Here is a 24,906-nt window from a genome sequence, read left to right on the forward strand (position 1 = left end):
ACGGGCGTCTCACTGTTGTGGCCTCTCCCGTTGCAGAGCACAGGCTCCGGACGTGCAGGCTCATTGGCCATGGCTCACAGGCCCAGCCGCTCCGCGGCATGTGGGATCTTCCTGGACCGGGGCCCAAACCCGTGTCCCCTGCATCGGCAGGTGGACTCTCAACCACTGCACCACCAGGGAAGCCCCCAGGACCATACTTTGTAAATTATACCTCTCTCATCAAAGTATTACCTAGGGCTGCCATATTGCACAACTCCAGGGTCACCATTCACAACGTAGTCCATGTGGATGGCGCCCACTGAAACTGTGCAGGACATAACCTGCAGGGCCATCTGCAATGCTCTGAAGCAACCGTTGATTAATCCCATAGAGTCTTGGCACCAGGCGTGGGAAATTGAAGTCCCAGAGTCAGGTGTGCTGCCATGTTGTGGGTTTTGTTGGTTGTTGCCTTTACTCGTGCTTTCTGAGCTCTGGGAAAGGAGGTGTGGAAACAAGCTGTGCTAGTCACAGTGGCGCCGTTCTTACAAGGCAGCTGAGTAAGGAAACCCACGTCACCCGTATGTATCAATCATGTCTTTCTCTGTTCTGAAATACGGCAAAACGGATGGAAATGGCCAGAATGAAAAAGGAAGCCAGGCGCCACAAATGACGTGCCGAGTTGTTCCATGAGGGGGTTGACAGCTCCTTGTCGGCAGCCCCCATCCCCATGACTGCCTGTGTCTGGCCTTCCCTGTAGCCTGCTCTGCCCTGTTCCCAGTCCAGCCAGACTCTCCCACGTGGCTCCTGGATACTGTCTTCTGTCCCTGCAATGTCATGACGTCCTGTCTTGCGAGAAGAGCGCCCTCTGTCGGCCAATATTCCTTGCTGCTTTAATGGGGAAGCTCTGCAGAACACAATCGAGAAAGCAAGGGCTTTGGAGTTGGATGGACCCAAGTTGAAATGCCAGCTGCAACTGGCTTTACCTTTCTGAGCTTCAATTTCCAATTTCTGCCAAGGAGCTACTCATTAATCCCAGGTCCCCTTTCCCCCTTCAGTTGTTTTTATAGAGGTCCCTGGGACCACCCCTATCATGGCATAAACTGAGGCTCAGAGAGTTTCAGTGACTTCCCCAAGGTTAGGCATCAGTCCTATAGATCCAGAGGCAGGATTAAAAGCCGGCTCTCCTGAGTCCCTTGGAGCCTTTTCCTAATAGCACGAAGCATCGTGGGGCCGTGAGAGCCCAGGCAGGTCCTTCACTGCCCAGCGGTTAAGGAAGGTCTTGCAATTCCCAGTCCAACCTGCAATTTCACACGCTGACGATTCATTATGTGGGTAAAAACGAAAGCCACTGATAATAGGAGAAACTGCATTTTCAGTTATCTGGCTTCCTTGCTTGTTTGGCTCCACTAACTTTTTTTTTGGCTACACCAATGCAGGATCTTAGTTCCTCAACCGGGGATCAAACCTGCACCCCCTGCATTGGAAGCATGGAGTCTTAACCACTGGACGGCCAGGGAAGTCCCTGGCTCCACTAACTTTTTTTCTTTAATTATTTTATTTATTTTATTTATTTATTTTTGGCTGCGTTGGGTCTTCGTTGATGCGCGCGGTCTTTCTCTAGTTGCGGCGAGCGGGGGCTACCCTTCTTTGCAGTGCGCGAGTTTCTCTTTGCGGTGGCTTCTCTTGTTGCGGAGCATGGGCTCTAGGTGCGTGGGATTCAGTAGTTGTGGCACGCGGGCTCAGTAGTTGTGGCTCACGGGCTCTAGAGCACAGGCTCAGTAGTTGTGGCCCATGGGCTTAGTTGCTCCGCGGCATGTGGGATCTTCCTGGACCAGGGCTCGAATCCCTGTCCCCTGCATTGGCAGGCGGATTCTTAACCACTGCGCCCCCAGGGAAGTCCACCCACTAACTCTTTACCAGGGATATTGCTGCCGTTCCTGGACAAATTCAGTTGTGCCCTTTCTTCTCCTTTTTTGACGATGGTGATCACACCTGGTGGCTAATGTTTTATGCTCATTTATTATGGACCAGGAAGTGTTCCCAGCATTTCACGTGCACTATCTCACCCACTTCTCACAGACTAAGAAATGGCTGTTGGTATCCCTGTGTCTTACAGACAAGGCACAGAAATGACACACTCGTCAGGGTCCCAGAGACGGAGCAGAGCCGGGAGCCGGACCAGAGTCTGTGTGACGCCGGATCCCAAGGTCTTAACCCGAGGTCGGCACGTTATGGCCCAGGGCCAAGTGCGGGCCATCGCCTGTTTCTGTAAAGTTTCCTGGGAACACAGCCGTCCCAGTCATTTCAGTATTGCCTGTGTTGTCGGCTACAAGGGCAGAGTAAGCTGGGCAGATCCTATGGCCCACAGGGCTGGAAATGCTTACTGTCTGGTGCTACAGAAAACGTTTGCCAGCCTCTGCTTGTAACACTATGCAGTCCTGCCTCTGTCATTTGACTTGGTTTCTAAAAGAAGAACTTAAAATAGAGGGGGGAGCTGGGGAGAAAGAACTCACTCAGATTGAGCCTTACTGTGTGCCAGGAAATGTGCTGGTTAATTGCTTAAGTTTACTGAGGAATAAGAAAAAAACAGACAAGCTGGAAAACTAAATTTTGAACAGTCTTTTCAATACCTCTTTTAAAAAGAGCTGGAAATATGTGGTTCTAACTATACATACACATATATATGCATTTGCAAATATAGTAATAATATAATTACATTGACATGGATCTGATAAATGTACTAGACATTAACATATTATATATACAACAGATGCATATTATAAATTTTACCTGTTTCTTCAACTGGAACGTTTTCTTTTAAAACTGTGGACTGTTGGGAATTCCCTGGTGGTCCAGTGGTTAGGACTCAGTGCTCTCACTGCTGAGGGCCTGGGTTCAATTCCTGGTCAGGTAACTAAGATCCCACAAGTGCACGGCGAGGCCAAAAAACGAAATAAATGAAACTATGGAATGTCTTCCCTGAGTCACTTTTGAAGCAGAAATTTGGGGTTTGTAGTCTGAAGCCTGCTGTAGCTAGAGAACTATTTATCTATCAAAGTTTCTCTAAGCAGCGTTTTACTACTTGTCTTATGATTGGTTCCTTGGTCTTAAATCATTCTTCTCTGGAGATGCTGCTTTACTTTTATAAGTTGAAAGGTAAATTTGGTGCATGATGACAGTCTGGTGGGTTTTATTTGAGCATGTCATAACCTTTAAAACAACTTTCACTCTGAGTATATAGTGATGCTTATGCTAAAGTCTCAGTAAGCATACTGTCCAGGAAATTTGATTGTTTGCAAGTGTCAGAAAACCAACTAAAAGTATCCTAGGCAAAAAAATAAAAATAAAAAAATAAAGCTCATGGAACTGAAAAGGCCAAAAGCTGCAGCTTAGGCCCAGCTGGATCCAGGCGCCCAAATCATGGTCAGGAATCTGACTCTTTCTTCCCTGTTAGCTTCCCAATCTCAGACAGACTCTTCTCACCTGTAGGAAAGAGGCCACCAGCAGCCCCAGCACCCTACAAAGTAGCAGTTCCAGGGAAAGGGCCAGCATCTTCATTGACAGTGGCTTGGATCACGTGGCTTCCCCTGAACCAATCACTGAGGCCAGGGGCAAGGAATGCTCTGATTGGCCAGGCCTGGGTTATGGTCTCACCCCTGGGGTGGAAGGGTCAGAGTTCTATGGACTCAGGATTGTCAGGGAAAGGGTGTCTTCCCTGAAAAAAAATTAAGGTGCCCATCCAAAAGATGGAAGAAATGGATGCGGGGGAGGCAAAAACAAAGAAGATGTCCATGACATTAAGAAGCATTCCTATTGCCTAAGTGGAGCCTTCCTAACAGGATTTGCCACTAGGGATGTGGGGGGAGGAAAATGATGAATAATCCACTTTTCCATTGGAAAAGTCCCAGGCCAGTCTCCAAGGAAGCAGAGTTGCTCATTTCTCTCCTGTGGTGAACTGGTGTGATGAGAAGCTCAGAGTCGGGGCCTTAGTTGTCCATCCCCAAGAAGGGTGGCATTTCCATGTTCCTGGGACCTCTGAATAGGGTCCGTTCTTGAGGAGGATGTGGCTTTACTGTACCGGGGGTTGAGGAGCCGGCAACTGAGTGAATGACCAGAGAGTATGGTGCCCTTCAGAACAAAGCCTCTTTCTGGTCAAGCTTTGTCATCTCCTACCTGACCTTGTAGGATTTCCTCTACCCTGTGCTCTTACAGGTTCCGTGGGGACTTACTTATGTGATGAGAACTCCTGAGGCTGGGTGTTTTATATCAAAGGCGATTTCCCGAGACCAGTGAAGTGGAAGGCAGGGGGCAGCAGACAGCCTCAGGCTCAGCCTCTGCAGCAGAAACTCACACACAAGGACCCCTGAGGCTGTGTTGTCACCAGATGTCTACAGGCGATGCAGATGACATCGGGGGAGGTGGAGACGGGAGCGCGGGCTGAACCCTTAGCATCCTGCTGAGACAGAACCCGGACCCGGCCAGGAATCGGGCCGCGTCCTGCTTCCTCTGGCAGGCCACACCCTTTGTTACCAAATCAGAACCACGTTGCTCCTTCTCTGAACTTAGTTGATGATCATTCATTCATTCATTCATTCCGTCTCTCTATCTGGCAAGACCCAATTGAAGCAGGCCAAGTCTAGGGGTAGCAAAAGCTATTTGCAAAAATCCGGCTGTTTTCTCATTAGATTCTATTTCCCATTTTATGGACTGACCAGGAAGCTGATTAGAACTTGAAAGGAAAGGAAAAACTGTAAGATTGAAGATTTACAAGAAAATGGGAAAATTAGATGGGCCAGATCTCCTTTAACACAGCTGGGAAAACCCCAAACGAATGGCTTTTCTGAACAGCTCAAAGGGACTTAATTCTTTTAAGTTCCAAAACCTAAAAATAATGTATAACTTGGCAGTTCTGTGTTCTAAATGTATAACCCTGATTTCTCACACTGAAGCCCCGTACATGATTTACCCTTTTCTTGGGGACATAGAATTATTACCCGTCTCTGAGTTACGGTGGCACCCCGGTAGCTGTTGAGATAAAGGCCATTTGTCCTGGCACCAACTAGCACCCTCTCCTGGCTTCTGAGATCTACTGGCCATGTTTTCTAGTCTCCATTCTGTCTTTCCAGGTCCATGGCTCCTCCATGCTGCGGTCAGTGTCCCTGCTCGCCACCATCACCCCTACCCCCCAGGCCCTTCCAGACCATGGGAATTAAGCTCCACATCTATGTATGTTAAATTCTTCTGTAAGGAAGCCGGTCTCTTCTCCCTCCTTTATGTATTTACTCACTAATGTATCTATGTCAGTATGGATCCATGTATACTGATTTTACACTTTGAATTATAATCCAATACTCATTAAATATTTCTTCGCTCAAATTCTTCCAGCCTTGGCCACTGGGAGCTCTTTCAGATTGCTTGCTGTGTCCTTGAGCACCTCCCCACCTTTTCGTTTTGGGCACTTGCTTACTCTTTGCTGTTACAAGATGCACCAGGCTTAGCATGTGTTTTCCCCATCCCAGCCCCAGAATCAAAGTGCTTTTTATTTACACTCCATTTGCCAACTGTTCAGCTCAGTCAGTGAACACCTACCATGAGCAGCAGGCACTCTGCTGGGTGCCAGCACAGCCAGCGATGGGCTGGTAAATATTTAATGACCAGCTCTCTGGAAAAAGTAAAGTACATGGATGCATAGCATAAGGTTTACTGATATAAAGAATGTGTAGCACAGTCTATCCATGTAACAAAATATACAGTACTCTTTCTTGTAAATTCTATATAGCCAGCTGAGTCTCACAGCATGCTTTCATTGACTTTAGGTGAACTCTTGTATCCATAGCCAATTTCTCATTGCAGTTGATGAATGAGAGAGTTCCCAACCTGAGCACTGGTGGGTATTTTTGGATATTTTGGATTTATGAATAATACAAGTGAAAAAAGAAAGACGTTAGAACTTCACATGTTCATCAGTGACATGAGTGACTTTGTTGCTGCATCAGATAATAATTTTTAAATACTGGAAGAACGTTTCCCCAATTTTTTGCTCTATTCATAACATAACGGCTAAGACACAACATGCTTTTGTATAATCTGCATTGTTAACATTTTCTCCATTACCGTCTTAAGTCTAGGCAATCAACAAAACAAACAAACAAACAAAATCAAGCTCTACATGAACCACCATTATTAAACCTATTTATAAAACTTTTTAAAAACCAAGCCCTCATTTATAACATTTCCTGATTTCTATGGTGTAATACGCCCTCCACGGTCAATTTCCAGCTCCCAATGACACATCCCTGAATACAGAGAAGGAAAGAGAGGTGTGGTAACACATTACTATGTAACATTTCCAACAGAAACATATAGTAGAGTGAAATAACCTCAAGAGCATAGGTAATAATAAAATAGAGTAAAATAATTAGGAAGGGGTGACTTTTAAGTTTGTATACCAATTGTTTCTGATATAATTTAATTGTAAATTTATGTAAGTTAATTCTTATTAATGGCTGTGTTTATCAACCAGTTGGCAAAATTCCTGGACATTTAACAATCAGTTCTCGTGGGCGGGTACCAGCTGGCCCCAGCACTCCTCTGGTACAGCAGTGAACATACCACAGGTCTTCCCGGATGGAGGCTGGGGTCCTCTGAGCTGCTTCCAGGGCGTGGCATGTACCAGAAAGAATAACACTTCCATAAGACAGTTGTCAGTGTTCCTAGAAAATCCCATTTCTAAGTAGCCCATGCGATGTCTTGTGTTTTTTCACACCATCTAATGTTCGTTTCCTTTTTTTAACTTGGAAAATATCCTATCATTCACTAACCAATCGTCTAAGATCCGTTTGTGAGTATGGAAAGCAGGTAATAAATCATGACTTGGAGTAACCTAGAAGTCCTAAGAGCACAGGTATTGGAGTCAAATTGTGTCACCACTTCCTGGCCGTGAGACGTTGGGCAAGTCATTTAACCTCTCTGAGCTTCAGTTTCTTAATCCACACAATGAGGGGTAAAATGCCTCCTGCAAGATTATTCTGGAGATCAGATGAGACCACATGCATTAAGTGCCCAGCACAGTCTGTGGCACATCTGTGGCTTCTCTACACAGTGGCTCATAGTCGTTGTATTGTCCACAATTACTTACAAATGGCAGAGCACATAACAAGCTCTCCAAGGGCAAGGTCTAAGTTTCCACCTTCTCTGCAGGCTCCAGGGCTTCCTGGCAGAATTCATGTGTACTGTAGGCACTCGATGTGCAAACTACTTCGAATTTTTTTTAGGGTGTCCCATTCAACTTACACTCTTTTCAGGGTTAGAAGCAGATATTGGGTAAATAACACAAAGTACAAATAGATAATTTGAAAAAAAATGGATAGTGATTTCTTGAGTAAATCATTGACCTGTGTTTATTAAAGCTAATATAAATTCAGCCGTGGATGTGGTCATGGTTAATCCAGGTGGTTGACAACCTGCTTTTTTTTTTTTTTCGGTACACGGGCCTCTCACTGTTGTGGCCTCTCCCGTTGCGGAGCACAGGCTCCAGACGCGCAGGTTCAGCGGCCATGTCTCACGGGCCTAGCTGCTCTGTGGCATGTGGGATCTTCCCGGACCGGGGCACGAACCCATATTCCCTACATCGGCAGGCGGACTCTCAACCACTGCACCACCAGGAAGCCCCAACCTGCTATTTTAAAGGTAGTATGGAAAAGAAATCAGGAGTATCACATATGCTACCTCAAAAACAAAACAAAAAACCCAACCATGGCAACATACCATATGGTCAGAGAACAGACACAAAGAAAGAGAAAAGGCATTAGCGTGTATTTTTAAACTAAAGTTTCTAAAAACAGACTTGAAGACTTCCCTGGTGACACAGTGGATAAGAATCCACCTGCCAGTGCAGGGGACACAGGTTCGAGCCCTGGTCTGGGAAGATCCCATGTGTCGTGGAGGAACTAAGCCCATGCGCCACAACTACTGAGCCTGTGCTCTGGAGCCCTCGTGCCACAACTGCTGAGCCCATGTGCCCCAGCTACTGCAGCCCATGCGCCTAGAGCCCACACTCCGAAACAAGAGAAGCCACCACAAGGAGAAGCCTGCGCACCACAACAAGAGTAGTCCCCCGCTCGCCGCAACTAAAGAAAGCCTGCACGTAGCAACGAAAACCCAACACAGACAAAAATAAATAGAATTAAATCTAAAATAAATAAATAATAAAAACAAACTTGTTGATAACTGACCTTGACCCCATGCTTCCTGTACAGCCCAGAGCTAGCTTTTAATGTGAGTCTTCTTCTTATGTTTCCTTTTCTCCCTGCCTGTATCGTTGTAGTTGCCAGCAGGAATTTCTGAGAAAACCTTGACCTTCCCTTTGATAAAGCAAGCCGGGAAACTAGAGAAAACCAACTTTAACCATCCAACTAAAGCTACCCTCAACCAACATGCTTCAGAGAAAAAAAAAAAAAAACCCTTTATTTTTAAATTTTTAAACCCGAAGAGCTTGGAGTCTCTGCTGCGTTGATACATCTTTGGCTCCTTCCCACTAGGGGCCCTATCGTTCGGGCTCTGTGTGCTGCAAGCAGCAGAAACCAGCTCTAGCCAGCCTCAGGGATGGAGCACTTCAGGGTAGCACCCCAGCCAGTGCTCAAAACCAGCTTCCTTATTTTCCCCACCATGTTCACAGACAGCAGCATAGTTATAATAGCCATGAGGTAGAAACCACCCAAGTGCCCATGACGCTTAATGGATTAAAAAAATACACTCTAAACTGTATGGTGGAATATTATTTAGCCTTAAAAATGAAGGAAGGGCTTCCCTGGTGGCGCAGTGGTTGAGAGTCCGCCTGCCGATGCAGGGGACACGGGTTCATGCCCCAGTCTGGGAGGATCCCGCATGCCGCGGAGCGGCCGGGCCCGTGAGCCATGGCCGCTGAGCCTGCGCGTCCGGAGCCTGTGCTCCACAACGAGAGAGGCCACAGCAGTGAGAGGCCCGCCTACCACACACACACAAAAATAATAAAATAAAAGAAGGAAATTCTGACATGTTACAACATGGATGAACCTTGAGGGCATTATGCTAAGTGAAATACGCCAGTCACAAAAAGACAGGTACCATGTGATTTCACTTATTTGAGGTACTTGGTACTTAGAGTAGTCCAATTCATAGAGACAGAATGTTGGTCACCACGGGCTGGGTGGCGGAGGGAATGGGGAGTTGTTGTCTAATGGTTAATAGAGTTTACATTTTGCAAGATGAAAAAGTTCTGGAGATCCATCTCACAGAAATGTGACTATACTTAACACCACTGAACTGTATACTTTAAAATGGCTAAGATGATAAATTTTATGTTGCAGGTTATTTACCACAATTTGAAAAATAAATAAACAGCTTCCCTCTCTCCATGTCTGGGCTCCACTCCTTCATGCTGGCTGCATTCTGAAGTCCCACCAGGTCACTCCAGATCCTGGTGTCCAGCCAAGTCTTCTTGGGTCTCCTTGGCTCTGATTGCATCACTTGCCCCACCACTGAACCAATCAGTATGTCCAGGGATTGTGATTGGTTGATTGCTTAGCCCCACCCACAGCAATGGGCCGACAGATTGGGAGGGAGATTCCTGGAATTTCCAGAAGAGCCAGGTGGGTTGCGGCCTGTCCACTACGGCAGTGAACCACTTGAGGCATGAGATATGAGCACTCCCTTCAGCACCCTGGCAGTTAGTGGGCAGTGAGGCACATCTACCTGAGCATCCCAGCACACAAGGGAATTCCTCCACACTACCCGTGGTCTCTCGATTTGTTTTCTATCAGGCGGGGGTAAAACATATTCAAATTTCCCCCTTCCCACCTTCAGCCCTTTCATTCGATAAATCTTTATTAAATCGATGAGGAAAGGTTGTAGGAATGATTGAGGCAAGACAGCCCCAGAGGAGAGGACGGGAAGGGATAGGATGGATGGAGAAGTGAGTGCAAGGCAGAAGCAGGACACCTCAGCTTCTGAAAGGAGAGAAAGGAAGAAAGCTTAGGTGGAGACCGAGGTGCCCACAGTGGAGAGAAATTCGAATCTTCACATAAGGTAACAGAGTTCTGGAACACTGCCAAGTCCGTTCCTGAAACAGGTTTCAACGGGGCCAGTGTCATCATAAATGCTGGGCCAGGTGTCGCCAGGCAATTGGAGTTTGATTTTCCCGAACAGTGTTCTCCCTGACTCCAAAAAAGTCTTCAGGGGAATTCACCAGATTCTTGACTTGGCTGGGAAAGACTGTAGCTAAAAGACTGGTTTGGGAACCTGAGTGAGTGGAGAACCTTCCTCTTGAATACAATCCAGCTGGAGCTCTAGGAAGTTCTGTCTGCCAGTGCTCCTATTTCGGAAGCATTCTGTCCTGTTTCTCATTCTGTGTCTGCAGTCTGCAGAAAGAGAAACGTGACCGCCACAGGCGGCAAACCTTTGAACTTAGCTTCTTCCTTGAAAAGTGTGTTTTTTTCTGCCAAGAGACTGGGGGTGGGGTTGGGGCAGAGAAGGGAGAGAGAGACAGAGAGGGAAAGAGCTTTCCAGAACCCCAGTCCCACCACCCTCTCCACCACCACCTGAGCTTGGTGAAGTCCTTAACCTCTCCAAGCCTCATTTGTAAGCTAGGAATAAGGAGAGCTCCTCCCCTTCAGGGCTATCGCGAGAAATCGGTGAGTAATTACAATAAATGGTAGCATTCACGATGTCGCGGTTTAACCACTAGGCTCGGGGAGGGACGGCCACAAGAGCATTAACCAAGACAAAGCCAGGTGTCAGCACCTCTCAGCATTTGCTTCTCCCGGTGTAGATGGATTTTGATGTGCTCTCTAATGAAAGTAGATACAGACATCTTCCGCCGGGTCAGATGAAAAAAGGTTCCCTCGATAGATATTTATGGAGCGTCTGGCAAGAATCAGATGTGGCAGATGTTGAGGATCACAGGTTAATGAGCCAGTTGGGGTGCGAGCCCGTTGGGGTGCCTGCCACCCCAGAGCTCTCGGCTTCGGGGAACAGGTGGAATGGGAGTGCCAGGGAGACACACAGTGTGGATGTGTGTGTCCTGGAGAGCTGGGCTTGAATCTCGGAGATGTGTTCATTCATTCTTTCAACCAGTATTTAAGGACCTACTGTGTATGTGCCAAGGGTTTATTCTAGGAGCTGAGGATACGGTGCTGAGCAAGGTAGACAAAAAGCTGTCAGCCTCTCAGAGCTCAGAGGTGGCGTTGTACCAGCTCAGACGCTCACTGCCAAATCTGTGGTCCTGGGAAAGTCACTAGGTCTTGCTCAGCCTCGGGCTCATCACAGAGCATCAGGGGTATTAAATGAGGTAATGCATGTGAATCTCTTGACTGAGTGCCTGGCACGAAGGCTGCACCCAATAAATGGTGGTGTGATAGTGTGCAAGGTGACCCATGGTGGGGACCGCCATCCCAAATTTGGGGAGAGTGTGGGAGGGATTCTTGGGAGAAGTGACTTATATGCCAAAATCTAGGGCAGCAATTATGTCGCCGGGACAGAAAGGTGAAGACCACCCTAGCTGCTCGTAACCTCCCCTGACCCTCTTGTCTGCCCCTGCAGGTCTCCTTCCCATGGGTGAGGGGCCCAGCACCTTGGCCAAGGCCACAGCCACCTTGGGCCACCCAGCAACTGAACCAGTCACCCTCACCAACACAGACCCCCTTCTACCCGGGCATCTGGACAGCACCAGTGCAGAGGAGCTGGTCGCAGGGGTCCCCCGAGCCCCCCATGGTCCCACCAGCCTCCCACAGGCGGCCCGTGAGTACCAGTGAGAAGATGTTCTCCTTCAAGGTGGACAGAGCCGCCCACAGCGTTCCCATCATCAGGCAAGGTACTCATGGATGCTTCCTTGGCGGCTTAGGGGAGGGGCTTTTGCTAGGAGGATGGGTCTCAGTTTCTGCTTTCCCCTTTTTTTTTAAAGTTTTATTGAGGTGCAGTTGATTTACAGTGTTGTGTTAGTTTCAGGTATGCAGCACACTGAATCTGTTCAACATATACATGTATCCACTCTTTTTTAGATTCTTTTCCCATATAGACCATTACAGAGTATTGAGGAGAGGTCCCTGTGCTATCCAGTAGGTCCTTCTTAGTTATCTCTTTTATGTATAGTATTGTGTATGTCAATCCCTCTCTTCCAATTTATCCCTCCCCCCTCTTATTCCCGGTAACCATAAGTTTATTTTCTACATCTGTAACTCTATCTCTGTTTTGTAGATAAGTTCATTTGTACCTTTTTTTAGATTCCACATATAAGCAATATGGTATGCTATTTGTCTTTCTCTGGCTTTTGCTTATGTTCTCTGGTTCTGAAGTAGAACATAATCAAATGTGAAAAAATTGGGATAAGCAGAAAGTTAGAAAATAGTAAAAGATAAGCTGTCACCCTTATCACCAGAATTCTCCCTGTTGACTTTTTGGTACAAACTCCTCCAAGACTGTGCTCTGCCCATCTGCACACGTCAGTACCTCTGTGGTGAGTGTGTGTGTGTGTGTGTGTGTGTTTGTAGATATATATGAATATATATGAATTTGTATCAGAATCTAAATTTATATACTTCAACTCAGATGTACAGACATATTGGTAACTGAAATCCCTCTTGCCTTAGGAGGTTTTTAAATATTTTATTACCATTTTACAGGTAAGAGGAGACTGAGGCTTATGGAGAAAATTACTTCTCCGGAGGTTATGTATTCAATCTAATCTAAAATAACGCTTTTCAGTAAAATTTAAGGCTGGTTATCTCAGTGACTGTCACTCAAAGCCTGGTCACTTTGGGGACACACAGCCATCAGGGATTCCTTCTCCCCCCCTCCCCCCCAGAAGGCCTCATGGCACTTGGGGAGGAGACTTCCTGTCTGTCACCATCCTCTTGGCCTTGCCAGCCTTACTGGCAGTGTAGCTGGCTCGACTTAGTCCCTGGCATGATTCCCAGGTTTCTTCTGTGGCCACTGGTGTGAAGGTCCCATTCTCTGTTTTCTGCGTCCCAGCCGCAGACCCCTCTGAGTCCCCAGGGATTATCAGCAGTCATCTTGGAGGCCGGCTACCACAGCCTGCCCTCGGGTCCTCCATGATTCACACTCCTCCTCCTCTCTCCCGAGGCCCCCCAAAATCTCACCCCAGTAACAGCATCGGCTCAAATTCCAGAATCTCGTCTAAATCAAGTCCAGGTACAGATGGGGCTCATGGGTGTAGTATGTTACGTTCAGCTCATCAAGTACTACTTCCAGAAATCTGAAGACCTCTGCACAGAGGGTCTGTCCCTCACACACCCAGCACATACTGGTGGGACAGGCATAGCATCACTGCTCCACACACTCCTCTTGTTCCAAAAGAAGAGAAACAGGAAACACACAGGAGTCCCTGGCCCACAGCAGTTCTGAAGTCCAGCTGGGACAATATCGGCAGTTCCTTGACTGGGCTTCAGTCCAACTCTTGCCCAGAAATGACTTACCAGGGCTCTTGGCTCTGCCCGCTGGTCCCTGAGTTCTGCCTTCTGAGTCGTCCTCCCTTTCCTATGAAAGGTGTCCCATGGATGTGGCTGCATAGTTTTACAGCCTGCTTCCTGCCTGTAGAAGCTTGGGGGTCCAGACGCTTCTTTGACTTTTGTGGGTCTCTGTCAGTCTGAGTTGGCAGTGCTTCTTATTGGGGTTCATCCTATCAGGCAAAAACCACGCCCACAGACTTTTTTGTCACAAGCCCTTCCACCATGGGCTTCTGCAAAGACTGACAAAGGACAGAAGCTTCTTAGAAGCCCAGTTCTTTGACCGAAGGGTTCTCTTGGACACTGCCCTGGATCTGTATTCTTAACAAAGGATTTTACAACCACACCCTCAGCTTCTTCTCTGGACTGTGTTTTCTTGAGAGTGCCCTTGATTTGATCTTTGCCCAGAACCTGTTTCTTACATTTCATTTGCCACCTGGAGAGGCAGGGAATTTTCAAGCCCAGAGCATTGCCCTGGTTTAACAGCCCTTCCTTTAACTGTCTCTCCCGCTCACATTTCACTATAAGTAGCAAGATGTAACCAGCTAGCACCTTCCAAGACTCTGTCTGGGACTCTCTTTAGCTTGACCACTCAGCCTCATCACAAACATTTTCTACCTTCCTCATGACCACAGGCAACGTGTTAGGAAACCTTCTGCCACCACCTAACAAGGATCCCTTAACCCCAGTAACATTTTCCTCACTTTCCTGGGACCCTTCCCTCACGGCCTCCTCAAAGGCCATCGGGCTTCTACTAAGACTATTCAGGCTTTCTCAAAGACTCTTGGCCAAAGTCCTCCAGCTTCTGGCCACTGTTCCATCCCAAACCACTCCACATAGTAGGGTTTTTGTTAAATTTTGCACCACTCCTGGTGCCCAAACCTGTATTTGCTACTTATTGTTGCATAACAAATTACTGCAGGATGTCATGGCCTAAAACAACAGTAACCATTTATTATCTCCTAGTTTCTCTGAGTCAGGAAGTTGGGAATGGCTTAGCTGGGGGATTCTTGCTCAGACTTGTCCATGGGGTGGCAGTCATGGTGGTGGCTGGGCTGTGGTCCTCTGGGGGCTTGTCTGGGGCTGGAGGACCCACCTCCAGGATGGGTCACTCCCATGGCTTTTGGTAAGAGGCCTCAGTTCTTCACTAAGCGGACCTCTCCATACGTTGCTTGAGCATCCTCAAGCTGCCAGCTCCTCCAGACAAGTGGTCCTAGAGAGTGAGGCAGAAGCTGCAATGTCTTTTAGGATCTAACCTCAGGAGTCAAACTGTGTCATTTCTGCAATATCCTTGGTTACATAGAGAAGCTTTGTTACGGACTGAATTGCATTCCCCCAAAATGCATATGCTGAGGCCTCAATCCCAATATCGCAGAATGTGACCCTATTTGGAGATAGTGTATTGAAATAGATGAGTAAGTTCAAATGAGATGATTGGGTGGGCCCTAATCCAAGGGCTGGTGTCCTTGTAAGAAGAGAGAGAGAGACGCCAGGGCTGCACGTGCACAGAGAAAAGGGCATGTGAGGACACAGCAGGAAGGTGGCCGTCTGCAAGCCAAGGAGAGAGGCCTAACCCTGCCCACACCTTGATCTTGGACTTCCAGCCTCCAGAACTGTGAGAAAATGAATTTCTTTTGTTAAGACCTCCTGTGGTGTTTTGTTATGGCAGCCCCAGCTAACTAATATAAAGTCCATCCAGTATTGGAGAGGATGATGCAAGGGTCTGAATACCAGGAGACAAGAATCAGTGGGGCCATCTTGGAGACTGGCTACCACACCCTGAAAGGCGTAGATCTTGAATGTGCCCCTGAGTTTTGCCAGTCGTGCACAACTATGTAACCCAAATTCCTATCAAGATATAGAACATTACCATCACCCCAGAAAGTTCCCTCATGTCCCTCCCCAGTCAATTCCCAGCCCCAGGCCCCAGAGGCACCCACTCTTCTGAATTCTTTTCCCGCCATGGATTAGATATTCCTGTTCTACAATCTCAAGTACACAGAACCATGTAGTACATGTTCCTTTGTGGAAGGCTTTTTTCACTCAGCATAGTATTTCTGAGATTCATTCATTTTGTTGTATGCATCATGTTCTGTCTTATGAACATATATACAGGGTTTTGGGGTTTTTTTTTTTAATGTGTCCTTGGGACACATGGCACATGGGCTGTTTCTTTTCTTTTTTTCACTCCGCCATTTAAATTTTTCCACTGTAATCACCGGTTTCTCCAGTGCCATGCTGAACTTGGGGCTTCTCTGAAGGACTTGGATTCCCCCTGGAGAAATGAAGGATGAGTCGTATGGCTTAGAGTCCCTCACATCTACCTGGGCTCTATCTCCTCAGCCTCTCAGCCAGGTCTCATGTTTCCAAACGTTTGCCCTCGTTCCCCTGACACTCTCGCCATCCTCAGAAAAGGACTTTCATCTTCCCGTGTCATGGGGAGTTCCTTTCTGTCTGGGCCTCTCTACTCCACGCTTTCGAGAAAACTCTGTGCTCCAGTCCTCCATGCTGTCTCTTGACAGAAAACACCTCTTTTTAAGGGTTCCGAGAAAGCTCTTTCCTCTCTTAGCAAAGCTGGGCTCTTCCAATTAAATTGGTTTACTGTTAGACTGTCACCTTGCTTTAGACTTGAAAAATTCTATTTGAAAACCCAAAGCCAAGGATTTATTTACTGCAGATCAGGTCAGGGTTTCTCAATCTTGGCACAGTGACAGGTGGGTCGCATAACTCCTTGTTGAAGGATCTGTCCTGTCCACTGTAGAATGTTTAGCAGCATCCCTGACTCCTACCCACCAGAGATACCAGTAGCAACACCACCACCACCACCAACCACCCTAACTGTGGTACTCAAAAATGTCTCCAGACATTGTCAAAAATCAAAACATCATTTTGCCTGGGGGAAAAATCACCCTGTTCTAGTTAATACTCATCCTTCCTTTACCACAAGGCAATAAAACGTCAGCTCCAAGGCCAAATCTTAATGGCAAGAGCTCATGGGAGGTGGGGAAGAATTACTGAGAAAAGAAAATATGTGGAGTGACTTATTAAAATAGCATCTTTTTTTTTTCTTTTATTTATTTATTTATTTATTTATTTATTTATTTTATTTTACAAATTTAATCAGTTATACATATACATATGCTCCCATATCCCCTCCCTTTTGCGTCTCCCTCCCACCCTCCCTATCCCACCCCTCCAGGTGGTCACAAAGAACCGAGCTGATCTCCCTGTGCTATGCGGCTGCTTCCCACTAGCTATCTACCTTACGTTTGGTAGTGTATATATGTCCATGCCGCTCTTTCACTTTGTCACAGCTTACCCTTCCCCCTCCCCATATCCTCAAGTCCATGCTCTAGTAGGTCTGTGTCTTTATTCCTGTCTTACCCCTATGTTCTTGATGACATTTTTTTCTTAAATTCCATATATATGTGTCAGCATACAGTATTTGTCTTTCTCTTTCTGACTTACTTCACTCTGTATGACAGACTCTAGGTCCATCCACCTCATTACAAATAGCTCAATTTCATTTCTTTTTATGGCTGAGTAATATTCCATTGTATATATGTGCCACATCTTCTTTATCCATTCATCCGATGATGGACACTTAGGTTGTTTCCATCTCCGGGCTATTGTAAATAGGGCTGCTATGAACATTTTGGTACATGTCTCTTTTTGAATTATGGTTTTCTCAGGGTATATGCCCAGTAGTGGGATTGCTGGGTCATATGGTAGTTCTATTTGTAGTTTTTTAAGGAACCTCCATACAGTTCTCCATAGTGGCTGTACCAATTCACATTCCCACCAGCAGTGCAAGAGTGTTCCCTTTTTTCCACACCCTCTCCAGCATTTATTGTTTCTAGATTTTTTGATGATGGCCATTCTGACTGGTGTGAGATGATATCTCATTGTAGTTTTGATTTGCATTTCTCTAATGAGTAAAGATGTTGAGCATCCTTTCATGTGTTTGTTGGCTGTCTGTATATCTTCTGTGGAGAAATGTCTATTTAGGTCTTCTGCCCATTTTTGGATTGGGTTGTTTGTTTTTTTGCTATTGAGCTGCATGAGCTGCTTATAAATTTTAGAGATTAATCCTTTGTCAGTTGCTTCATTTGCAAATATTTTCTCCCATTCTGAGGGTTGTCTTTTCGTCTTGTTTATGGTTTCCTTTGCTGTGCAAAAGCTTTGAAGTTTCATTAGGTCCCATGTGTTTATTTTTGTCTTTATTTCCATTTCTCTAGGAGGTGGGTCAAAAAGGATCTTGCTGTGATTTATGTCATAGAGTGTTCTGCCTATGTTTTCCTCTAGGAGTTTGATAGTGTCTGGCCTTACATTTAGGTCTTTAATCCATTTTGAGCTAATTTTTGTGTATGGTGTTAGGGAGTGATCTAATCTCATACTTTTACATGTCCCTGTCCAGTTTTCCCAGCACCACTTATTGAAGAGACTGTCCTTTCTCCACTGTACATTCCTGCCTCCTTTATCAAAGATAAGGTGACCATATGTCCGTGGGTTTATCTCTGGGCTTTCTATCCTGTTCCATTGATCTATCTTTCTGTTTTTGTGCCAGTACCATACTGTCTTGATTACTGTAGCTTTGTAGTATAGTCTGAAGTCAGGGAGCCTGATTCCTCCAGCTCCGTTTTTCGTTCTCAAGATTCCTTTGGCTATTCGGGGTCTTTTGTGTTTCCATACAAATTGTGAAATTTTTTGTTCTAGTTCTGTGAAAAATGCCATTGGTAGTTTGATAGGTATTGCATTGAATCTGTAGATTGCTTTGGGTAGTATAGTCATTTTCACAATGTTGATTCTTCCAATCCAAGAACATGGTACATCTCTCCATCTATTTGTATCATCTTTAATTTCTTTCATCAGTGTCTTATAATTTTCTGCATACAGGTCTTTTGTCTCCTTAGGTAGGTTTATTCCTAGATATTTTATTCTTTTTGTTGCAATGGTAAATGGGAGTGTTTCCTTGATTTCACTTTCAGATTTTTCATCATTAGTATATAGGAATGCCAGAGATTTCTGTGCATTAATTTTGTATCCTGCAACTTTACCAAATTCATTGATTAGCTCTAGTAGTTTTCTGGTAGCATCTTTAGGATTCTCTATGTATAGTATCATGTCATCTGCAAACAGTGACAGCTTTACTTCTTCTTTTCCCATTTGGATTCCTTTTATTTTCATTTCTTCTCTGATTGCTGTGGCTAAAACTTCCAAAACTATGTTGAATAAGAGTGGTGAGAGTGGGCAACCTTGTCTTGTTCCTGATCTTAGTGGAAATGGTTTCAGTTTTTCACCATTGAGGACGATGCTGGCTGTGGGTTTGTCATATATGGCCTTTATTATGTTGAGGAAAGTTCCCTCTATGCCTACTTTCTGCAGGGTTTTTATCATAAATGGGTGTTGAATTTTGTCGAAAGCTTTCTCTGCATCTATTGAGATGATCATATGGTTTTTCTCCTTCAATTTGTTAATATGGTGTATCACGTTGATTGATTTGCGTATATTGAAGAATCCTTGCATTCCTGGAATAAACCCCACTTGATCATGGTGTATGATCCTTTTAATATGCTGTTGGATTCTGTTTGCTAGTATTTTGTTGAGGATTTTTGCATCTATGTTCATCAGTGATATTGGCCTGTAGTTTTCTTTCTTTGTGACATCCTTGTCTGGTTTTGGTATCAAGGTGATGGTGGCCTCGTAGAATGAGTTTGGGAGTGTTCCTCCCTCTGCTATATTTTGGAAGAGTTTGAGAAGGATAGGTGTTAGCTCTTCTCTAAATGCTTGATAGAATTCAACTGTGAAGCCATCTGGTCCTGGGCTTTTGTTTGTTGGAAGATTTTTTATCACAGTTTCAATTTCAGTGCTTGTGATTGGTCTGTTCATATTTTCTATTTCTTCCTGATTCAGTCTTGGCAGGTTGTGCATTTCTAAGAATTTGTCCATTTCTTCCAGGTTGTCCATTTTATTGGCATAGAGTTGTTTGTAGTAATCTCTCATGATCTTTTGTATTTCTGCAGTGTCAGTTGTTACTTCTCCTTTTTCATTTCTAATTCTATTGATTTGAGTCTTCTCCCTTTTTTTCTTGATGAGTCTGGCTAATGGTTTATCAATTTTGTTTATCTTCTCAAAGAACCAGCTTTTAGTTTTATTGATCTTTGCTATCGTTTCCTTCATTTCTTTTTCATTTATTTCTGATCTGATTTTTATGATTTCTTTCCTTCTGCTAACTTTGGGATGTTTTTGTTCTTCTTTCTCTAATTGCTTTAGGTGCAAGGTTAGGTTGTTTATTCGAGATATTTCCTGTTTCTTAAGGTGGGATTGTATTGCCATAAACTTCCCTCTTAGAACTGCTTTTGCTGCATCCCATAGGTTTTGGGTCGTCGTGTCTCCATTGTCATTTGTTTCTAGGTATTTTTTAATTTCCTCTTTGATTTCTTCAGTGATCACTTCGTTATTAAGTAGTGTATTGTTTAGCCTCCATGTGTTTGTATGTTTTACAGCTCTTTTCCTGTAATTGATATCTAGTCTCATAGCATTGTGGTCGGAAAAGATACTTGATACAATTTCAATTTTCTTAAATTTACCAAGGCTTGATTTGTGACCCAAGATATGATCTATCCTGGAGAATGTTCCATGAGCACTTGAGAAAAATGTGTATTCTGTTGTTTTTGGATGGAATGTCCTATAAATATCAATTAAGTCCATCTTGTTTAATGTATCATTTAAAGCTTGTGTTTCCTTATTTATTTTCATTTTGGATGACCTGTCCATTGGTGAAAGTGGGGTGTTAAAGTCCCCTACTATGATTGTGTTACTGTCGATTTCTCCTTTTATGGCTGTTAATATTTCCCTTATGTATTGAGGTGCTCCTATGTTTGGTGCATAAATATTTACAATTGTTATATCTTCTTCTTGGATTGATCCCTTGATCATTATGTAGTGTCCTTCTTTGTCTCTTCTAGTAGTCTTTATTTTAAAGTCTATTTTGTCTGATATGAGAATTGCTACTCCAGCTTTCTTTTGGTTTCCATTTGCATGGAATATCTTTTTCCATCCCCTTACTTTCAGTCTGTATGTGTCTCTAGGTCTGAAGTGGGTCTCTTGTAGACAGCATATATATGGGTCTTGTTTTTGTATCCATTCAGCCAGTCTGTGTCTTTTGGTGGGAGCATTTAGTCCATTTACATTTAAGGTAATTATTGATATGTATGTTCCTATTCCCATTTTCTTAATTGTTTTGGGTTCGTTATTGTAGTTCTTTTCCTTCTGTTGTGTTTCTTGCCTAGAGAAGTTCCTTTAGCATTTGTTGTAAAGCTGGTTTGGTGGTGCTGAACTCTCTCAGCTTTTGCTTGTCTGTAAAGGTTTTAATTTCTCCATCAAATCTGAATGAGATCCTTGCTGGGTAGAGTAATCTTGGTTGCAGGTTTTTCTCCTTCATCACCTTAAGTATGTCCTGCCACTCCCTTATGGCTTGTAGAGTTTCTGCTGAGAGATCAGCTGTTATCCTGATGGGGATTCCCTTGTGTGTTATTTGTTGTTTTTGCCTTGCTGCTTTTAATATGATTTCTTTGTGTTTAATTTTTGACAGTTTGATTAATATGTGTCTTGGTGTATTTCTCCTTGGATTTATTCTGTATGGGACTCTCTGTGCCTCCTGGACTTGATGAACTATTTCCTTTCCCATATTAGGGAAGTTTTCAACTATAATCTCTTCAAATATTTTCTCAGTCCCTTTCTTTTTCTCTTCTTCTTCTGGAACCCCTATAATTCGAATGTTGGTGCGTTTAATGTTGTCCCAGAGGTCTCTGAGACTGTCCTCTGTTCTTTTCATTCTTTTTTCTTTATTTTGCTGTGCAGCAGTTATTTCCACTATTTTATCTTCCACCTCACTTATCCGTTCTTCTGCCTCAGTTATTCTGCTATTGATCCCATCTAGAGTATTTTTTATTTCATTTATTGTGTTTTTATTCGATGCTTGATTCGTCTTTAGTTCTTCTAGGTCCTTGTTAACTGTTTCTTGCATTTTGTCTATTCTATTTCCAAGATTTTGGATCATCTTTACCATCATTATTCTGAATTCTTTTTCAGATAGACTGCCTATTACCTCTTCATTTGTTAGGTCTGGTGGGTTTTTATCTTGCTCCTTCTCCTGCTGTGTGTTTTTCTGTCTTCTCATTTTGCTTATGTTACTGTGTTTGGGGTCTCCTTTTTGCAGGCTGCAGGTTCGTAGTTCCCGTTGTTTTTGGTGTCTGTCCCCAGTGGCTAAGGTTGGTTTAGTGGGTTGTGTAGGCTTCTTGGTGGAGGGGACTACTGCCTGTGTTCTGGTGGATGAGGCTGGATCTTGTCTTTCTGGTGGGCAGGTCCACGTCTGGTGGTGTGTTTTGGGGTGTTTGCGGACTTTTTATGATTTGAGGCAGCCTCTCAGCTAATGGGTGGCGTTGTGTTCCTGTCTTGCTAGTTGTTTGGCATAGGGTGTCCAGCACTGTAGCTTGCTGGTCGTTGAGTGAAGCTGGGTGCTGGTGTTGAGATGGAGATCTCTGGAAGATTTTTGCCATTTGATATTATGTGGAGCTGGGAGGTCTCTTGTGGACCAGTGTCCTGAAGTTCGCTCTCCCACCTCAGAGGCACAGCACTGACTCCTGGCTCCTCAATTTGGGATGATTTGTTGTCTATTCATGTATTCCACAGATGCAGGGTACATCAAGTTGATTGTGGAGCTTTAATCCGCTGCTTCTGAGGCTGCTGGGAGAGGTTTCCCTTTCTCTTCTTTGTTCTCACAGCTCCTGGGTCTCAGCTTTGGATTTGGCCCCGCCTCTGCGTGTAGGTCGCCGGAGGGCGTCTGTTCTTCGCTCAGACAGGACAGGGTTAAAGGAGCAGCCTCTTCGGGGACTCTGGCTCACTCAGGCCGGGCGGGACTGAGGGGCACGGAGTGCGGGGCGAGCCTTTTGGGAGGTCTGGGGTCTTCTGCCAGCGTTCAGTAGGTGTTCTGTAGGAGTTGTTCCACGTGTAGCTGTATTTCTGGTGTATCTGTGGGGAGGAAGGTGATCTCCGCGTCTTACTCTTCCGCCATCTTACCCGGAAGTCCACCATCACATGCTGCTGAGCTCCGGCGACCGCGCCCACTCTAAAATAGCATCTTGATTCATATATATATATATTTTTTTCCCAATAATGGGATCATATGAACCTAACATAGGTAACCTTTTTTTTTCTTTTTTTGGCCATGCCGCTCAGCTTGCAGGATCTTTGTTCCCCAGCCAGGGATGGAACCTGTGCCCCCTGCAGTGGAAGCACAGAATCCTAATCACTGGACTGCCAAGGAATTCCCTACCTGATTTTTAAAATTCAATAATATGTCATAAACATCTTCCCACTTCAATACATTGACTACATAGTGGTTAAAAGCATAGGCTCTGAATCCAACAAACTTAGGTTCATCCCTTGACTCTACCACTTACCAGCTGTGTGTCCTTGAGCAGGTGACTTGACGTCTCTGTGCCTCATATCTCTCACATATAAAATGGAGATGGGAATAATAAAGCCTATCTCACTGGGTTGTTATGAAGACGAAATCGTATCCTGCCTGTAAGTGCTGAGCACAGCGCCTGGTGCATAGCGAACATTCAGTAAATATTAAAATATTTAATATTTTAATATTTAAATTTTAAATTTTACAATCTTAATAATTTAAATATTTTAAAATTTTAATATTTAAATTTTAAATATTAAAATTTAAAACTTAAGTTATTACCTAACCATGATTGTTATTTAACTTTTATTTACAACTTACAATGTCTTAAAGACACAGTTAAGGTGCACACATACTGCCCCTGCTGCAGACTGGTGATTATTGGAGCACACCAGGACAGTTGGGGGTTGTTAAAATATTAAAGTAACTCCCCTGCCTTTTGGCCAACAGCTCATGCCCGAAAATTCTTAAAGTGCCTGCGTCCCCATATCCGCCGTCCCACTGCCCCAGCCTTCCCGACTCTCCCTGGGGCTTCTCCCCACTGGGACCTTCGAAGGATCCAGCATCTAGAGTTAAGCCGGTTTGGTCATACATGGCCCTTAGGTTCTTTTTGATAAATAACAGTAGCCGGTAAAGAAGTTTGGGGCAGGTGAGGGGTAATTGCTCCCGCACCTCCCTGCCTGGGTGTAAGGAAAGCAAGTCTCAGAGCAAATTCTAGCCCCACAAAGACTTTGAGTAAACACACCTTCCCCAGTAAAGGGACCCCATCGATCAGCCTGTTCTGTAAGTTTGATGAAGTCCCCCCTCCGGCCATCATCTTGCAGGGAAGCGTCCCTCAAGACAGCCACGACAGGGTCGCAGAGGCAGCCGGAGTCACCCCTAGAGATGGCATTAGACGCCAGAACTCTAAGCTGAGCCTGGACAGGGGCCCAGTTAGGGTCAGACCCCGAGGCCCTCCCTGGGGACACAGGCCAGTCAGTAGCTTCCTCCAGTGAGAGCCGATTTCTTGAGGAATATGAAAACAGATGAAATCTTCCTCCTGAAAACTCAGTTTCCAAATTGAGATGCGCAATCAGTGTAAAATAAACCCCAGATTTCAAAGGCTTCATGCCTCGAAGAAAAAGAATATAAAATATCTCCATATTTTTTGTAGATTATGTGTTGAAATGATGCTTTTTAATGTATTGGGTTAAATAAAATTGATCATTAAAAATTCCTCTCTTCTTTTTACCTTTTTAACGTGACTACTAGAAAATTGAAAATTGCATTCTGTAGCTCACATTATTTCTCTATCAGGCACTGCTGCTGTAGTCAGTTAGGACTTTGCTGCTCAGGATCCAAGAGAGTCAGATGGGGGCAGTGAGCTTCAAATAACAGTTTTCTAATCATGGACCTAGTTGGGGAGGTGGAGGGAGAGAAAATGGGCAGCTGCTGAAGTTCCAGGCCCTTCTGTTCCTCGTGCCCCAGGAAACACTGTGGCCAGGGCTGCTCATTCAACACGCAAGGCTGTGCATTCTCTGGGCACCACAGGCCATCAGCTATGTCCACTAGAGGTTCTGGGGTCCACAAAGAGGTTTGAGACCTGGCTGGGGGGCAGGAATCTTTGACTCTAAAATGCATAAATAAAAAATATAGAAGCAAAATGAATAAATGATGAATGTCCACATACATGACAGTGCGTGCTTCATTCATCATTAATGTTAATACTCATTAAAGTTTCATCACCACTGAAAACAATTTGTTCAGTTTCTCACTTCACAAGAAGATAAGAATGTGCAGTGACTTTCCAGAAACCATAGTCACTTGGAAATTTAAAATATGCTGCTTGGGCCCAAGTGATCTCACACGTAGAATTATAGAAATCTTTACAAACGTTTCTACACCAATAAAAAGAAATGTATTCAGTGTTGATGTGAGTGAATTGCGAGATGTCTGATGTGATACAGAGTGGGG

The 24,906-nt window shown here is 44.7% G+C and overlaps 1 protein-coding gene across 1 annotated transcript in view; it reads left to right on the forward strand.

Annotated features, from left to right (window-relative positions):
* LOC132493280 (forkhead-associated domain-containing protein 1-like) overlaps positions 1 to 24,906 on the forward strand; it is a 111,062-nt gene that overhangs the window by 28,955 nt on the left and 57,201 nt on the right. Inside the window, exon 4 of the mRNA XM_060103637.1 lies at positions 11,557 to 11,827. Coding sequence (XP_059959620.1) covers positions 11,557 to 11,827 — 271 coding nt within the window. The remainder of the gene's footprint in view (positions 1 to 11,556; positions 11,828 to 24,906) is intronic.

Source organism: Mesoplodon densirostris, chromosome 7, assembly GCF_025265405.1.
Source record: "Mesoplodon densirostris isolate mMesDen1 chromosome 7, mMesDen1 primary haplotype, whole genome shotgun sequence".
Taxonomy (NCBI): Eukaryota; Metazoa; Chordata; class Mammalia; order Artiodactyla; family Ziphiidae; genus Mesoplodon; species Mesoplodon densirostris.